This window comes from Rhododendron vialii, chromosome 10a, assembly GCF_030253575.1.
Source record: "Rhododendron vialii isolate Sample 1 chromosome 10a, ASM3025357v1".
Classification (NCBI taxonomy): Eukaryota; Viridiplantae; Streptophyta; class Magnoliopsida; order Ericales; family Ericaceae; genus Rhododendron; species Rhododendron vialii.
Window position 1 is genome coordinate 6,388,978 of NC_080566.1, and position 1,883 is coordinate 6,390,860.

The window sequence follows — 1,883 nt, forward strand, 5'->3', positions numbered from 1 at the left end:
TTTTTTTTCTCTTTCCTCCAATACATACACACTCTCTTTTTAAAGAAAAGTTAAAAAATAGAGATGAACAAAGTAACGCAACAGCTGTCGTCAACTGCCACCACCATTCTCCTCAATTTCTCTTCTCCCACACCTTTCTCCTTTCCCTCGTCTCCTTTCCTCCTCATTTCTTATCTGCATAAGAACCACCGCGGCACTTGTGGCCATCGCGACATGGTTTTTGCGCTATTTTTTATGGTTATATACAGAAGGTTCTCTATAAAACGATTGATGTAAGGAAAAAAGAAATTGTATAAAATGAAAAAAAAATGATTAGAACAACAACTAATAGAATAAGGGTAAAATATGAATGTTGTAGGGTCTCCGTGGAATAAAGTGATAGTTGAGGAGATGTTTATGTACTTTGGCCTTATTAAAAAAGGGTATCTAGTCATTTCCTCCATTCCGTTAATGGAGTTAGCATTTTTTTTTTTCAATAGTTGAGGGCGTCTGTATGGGCACTTTTAAATGTAAGGGGGTCTCTGTAAAAAAAGTGATAATTGAAGGAGTGTTTATGTACTTTCGCCAAAAATTAATGAAACTTGCTATCAAACAGGTTCTTACATAAGAAAACTTTCCCCCACAATAGGCACATGCAGGGGTTGAGTTTCGGAGTGCAGCCATGACATGGGGTGTATAAGTGGCTAGCTTAAGCATTAAACAAACCAAACAACTCGAGTTTGCTCTTTAAAAGCTTGTTCACATTCGATTTTGTAACATAAGCAAATTAAACTTCAATATTTTTTAAAATTACAAACCAAGTTTTATCAAGCTGATACTCAGCTCGTTTAAGCATGTGATCAATAAAAAAAAAAAAAATACCCAAAATGGTCAAGGAAGTCCTCGAAAAAGCACACAATTAGGTCAGCCGCCAAACGAGCAAGCTGGCCTCAAACAGCGAAGAAATAGGAGTTGTGGCAGCTAGCTGTGAAACAGCATTGGCTAGATCAAGGAATCATTATATCATTACTACATCCAATTTTCTCCTCAAAGATTGACCCCGTGAAATTTCTCCCTCGTAATTGCATTTATCCGCTCGATCATATCCTTGGTTAAGTAATTCATGTGATCCCCAACCTGCCCTTTTCTGAAGAAGGCATCATATGGCACCATAGACCAACTCGGCACATCACTAGACTTATTCACCTCATGATTTTTCAAAGTCTCAATACTACAACTCCTCACCACCACCTCCACTTGCTTTTCCATGTCCTCACCCACAAAAGGACAACCCAAGAACTCGGCCAATCTCTTCACATGAGTAATGGGATTACTCTTCAATTCCTCATACGTTATAAAGAAGAATTTCTCGGGCCTTTCCAAGCTCTCTTTCTGGTACCCCAACACATGCTCAAAGAAAGGCCCAAAAACCACAGCGAAATGAGGGTGTCCTTGGGATTTCTAGCAACATATACAACCCGACAGTCCGATGAATTCAAAGTTTCACCAAGGATCTGGTATGGTATATGAGTGCTCAAAATTCTAGTGGATGACGAGGTGTTGGAAGGAAAATGACCAGGAGGGGAATTAGCAACCGGTCGTCCGTAGACTTGCATTTCGAGGGATGGGACAAGCTCATGGGAGTGGTTGGTAACTAACTGATTTATGGAGCTGGGGCGATTGATAACGGAGTAGAGGAGGGCTTTGAGCCAAGTGGTGCCGGTTTTAGGAAAAGATGCTAGGATTACATCATTAGGAAGGGGTTTGAAGTGGTCAAGTTCTTGTTTGGTTGCTTGGAGATGTTTAGGGTTGAACCAAAAACCTTGAAATTGGTAGAGAACATTTTCTCTCCAATATTTTACTTTCGGAAAGCATGAATCGAAGTCGTGATTTTGAATCTCCAT

The 1,883-nt window shown here is 39.8% G+C and overlaps 1 protein-coding gene across 1 annotated transcript; it reads right to left on the reverse strand.

The window, feature by feature from the left end:
• Nucleotides 1-898: 898 nt before the first annotated feature.
• LOC131302801 (cytosolic sulfotransferase 9-like) lies at nucleotides 899-1,883 on the reverse strand. The gene is made up of 3 exons (XM_058329595.1): nucleotides 1,458-1,883; nucleotides 1,117-1,371; nucleotides 899-964 (listed from the first exon to the last, which is right to left on the reverse strand). The coding sequence occupies exons 1-3, from the start codon at nucleotides 1,881-1,883 to the stop codon at nucleotides 899-901; spliced, it is 747 nt and encodes a 248-aa protein (XP_058185578.1).

Bases quoted from the DNA above. Each gene is read 5' to 3' on its own strand.
- LOC131302801 (XM_058329595.1), bottom strand. From the start codon at position 1,883: ATGGAGATTCAAAATCACGACTTCGATTCATGCTTTCCGAAAGTAAAA. The intron at 1,372-1,457 runs GTTGTATATGTT...TTGGGGTACCAG, and splicing joins TGAATTCATCGGACTGTCGG to AAAGAGAGCTTGGAAAGGCC. The intron at 965-1,116 runs GTTGGGGATCAC...GCTGTTTCACAG, and splicing joins CCTTCTTCAGAAAAGGGCAG to CTAGCTGCCACAACTCCTAT.